Here is a 1,619-nt window from a genome sequence, read left to right on the forward strand (position 1 = left end):
TGTATATATATATATATATATATATTTCGTTATTCCAAATGTGTTCCTATATTAAGTTTCTTTGAAATATGTCAAAATGTAACAATTAGAAAACAGGCAACAGAACAAGGAATAGTAAATAAATTTAGAAATTTTCCAAATATGTGATTATACACAAGAATATTTACCTTTGGCAAGGCTGTAGCAAATTTATAGTTTAAACTGCCGGTATAAATCGTCGTGGGTCCAACCGCTCTAGGATGCTGTATAACTGGATTGGCGTTAATAAACACCATGTCGATGTTGTCTATTAATTTATTGATCGTGGAAGTAGTGTTGAAAAACATGTGTAATAGTTTTTCTCTAATAGGATGGCTAATATATTCATAGAACAGTATAGTGTGCAAGTAATAAATCATACTTGCTATCCTTTCTGAAAAACTAAGCGGGGCATAGAAGGACGATCCTTCATCAGGATATAATGCTGGAGACGTGGGATTTCCTATTCTCTCATGAGTCACTACAAATACATCCATGGTACTGAATAGAATTGTGGGACAGTTGTATTTTTCTGCAAGAACCAAGAGCTCAACATAGAAAAATTCCACAAGAAGTACGTCAAAATGCTTCTGCTTGTTATGTAAAAAATCTTGAATTTGTTGTTGTGATAATAATGCTTCTGATATATTGTATGACATATCATGAGCCCATTTATGAAAACTCCACATGGTCAAAGAGTTTTCGGCCAGATCACTTATGTCTGCAAAGAATTTGTAAGCCCAGTTTATATCGATTTCTGTTAGATTGGTCAGAGTTTCATTCTTTTGTGGATCTGATGTAATCACAGTCACTTTATGACCTCTTAGAGACAATTGATTCCAGAAATCGTAGTAAGCTTTTTGATGACTGTACGATGGGGTCGGTATAATTGCCAAAATATTGGCACAGAACGCAACAGTCGCGACGTGAACGACTAGGATAATATATTTGGAAAACATTTCACGTATTCACCATGAATTAGTGTATAATACTGACGAATTGCATAAAATATAGTTATATTTAACAGTCTGATAAGATAGTAAATTTAGACAAAACGATATGGTATGCATGATTGCATGCATATTACTTGCCTAGTCCAGTCTTCGTACACTTAAAAAATTCAGTGTTCTATTCATGCCATATAAGAGAGATGTGGTAATTGATTTAAAATTTGTTCACTGGGTCACTGTGGACGTACCGCAGTAACCTTCTGGAGAGAGCAGTTGAAGCAGGAAGATGATATGTTCCCATCGGGATCCCTATACTGACAAATCTCGGGTGGGAGATGAGAATTCAGGAGGAAGACAGAGATATCCAGGAAAGTTTTTCACTGACTACATAAATATCACAGTCTTTCAGGGAGAGGTTTTCGCAAGTAAGGAGAAGGTATGGAGCTATGTAGAGGAGAGGCCGCATTCATGGAGTTAGCTCGCAGAGAACAAGGTCCTTGTTCAGGGGAGATGCCCTGGGGTTACTGGCAGAGTTAGAGTTGGTTTAAGTTCCGGGCCACATGGGTATCTCTAGACAGAGCAAACCATTTGACTCGTCTTAGATTCAGGGGACATGAACAGGGACCTAAACCAATTCTCGGAATTACACAC

General features: G+C 37.1%; 1 protein-coding gene across 1 annotated transcript in view; it reads right to left on the reverse strand.

Annotated features, from left to right (window-relative positions):
- LOC108912729 (UDP-glucuronosyltransferase 2B7-like) overlaps positions 1 to 983 on the reverse strand; it is a 5,782-nt gene extending 4,799 nt beyond the window's left edge. Inside the window, exon 1 of the mRNA XM_018718055.1 lies at positions 168 to 983. Coding sequence (XP_018573571.1) covers positions 168 to 977 — 810 coding nt within the window. The 5' untranslated portion in view covers positions 978 to 983. The remainder of the gene's footprint in view (positions 1 to 167) is intronic.
- Positions 984 to 1,619: the final 636 nt, after the last annotated feature.

Source organism: Anoplophora glabripennis, unplaced genomic scaffold, assembly GCF_000390285.2.
Source record: "Anoplophora glabripennis isolate ALB-LARVAE unplaced genomic scaffold, Agla_2.0 scaffold63, whole genome shotgun sequence".
NCBI lineage: Eukaryota > Metazoa > Arthropoda > Insecta > Coleoptera > Cerambycidae > Anoplophora > Anoplophora glabripennis.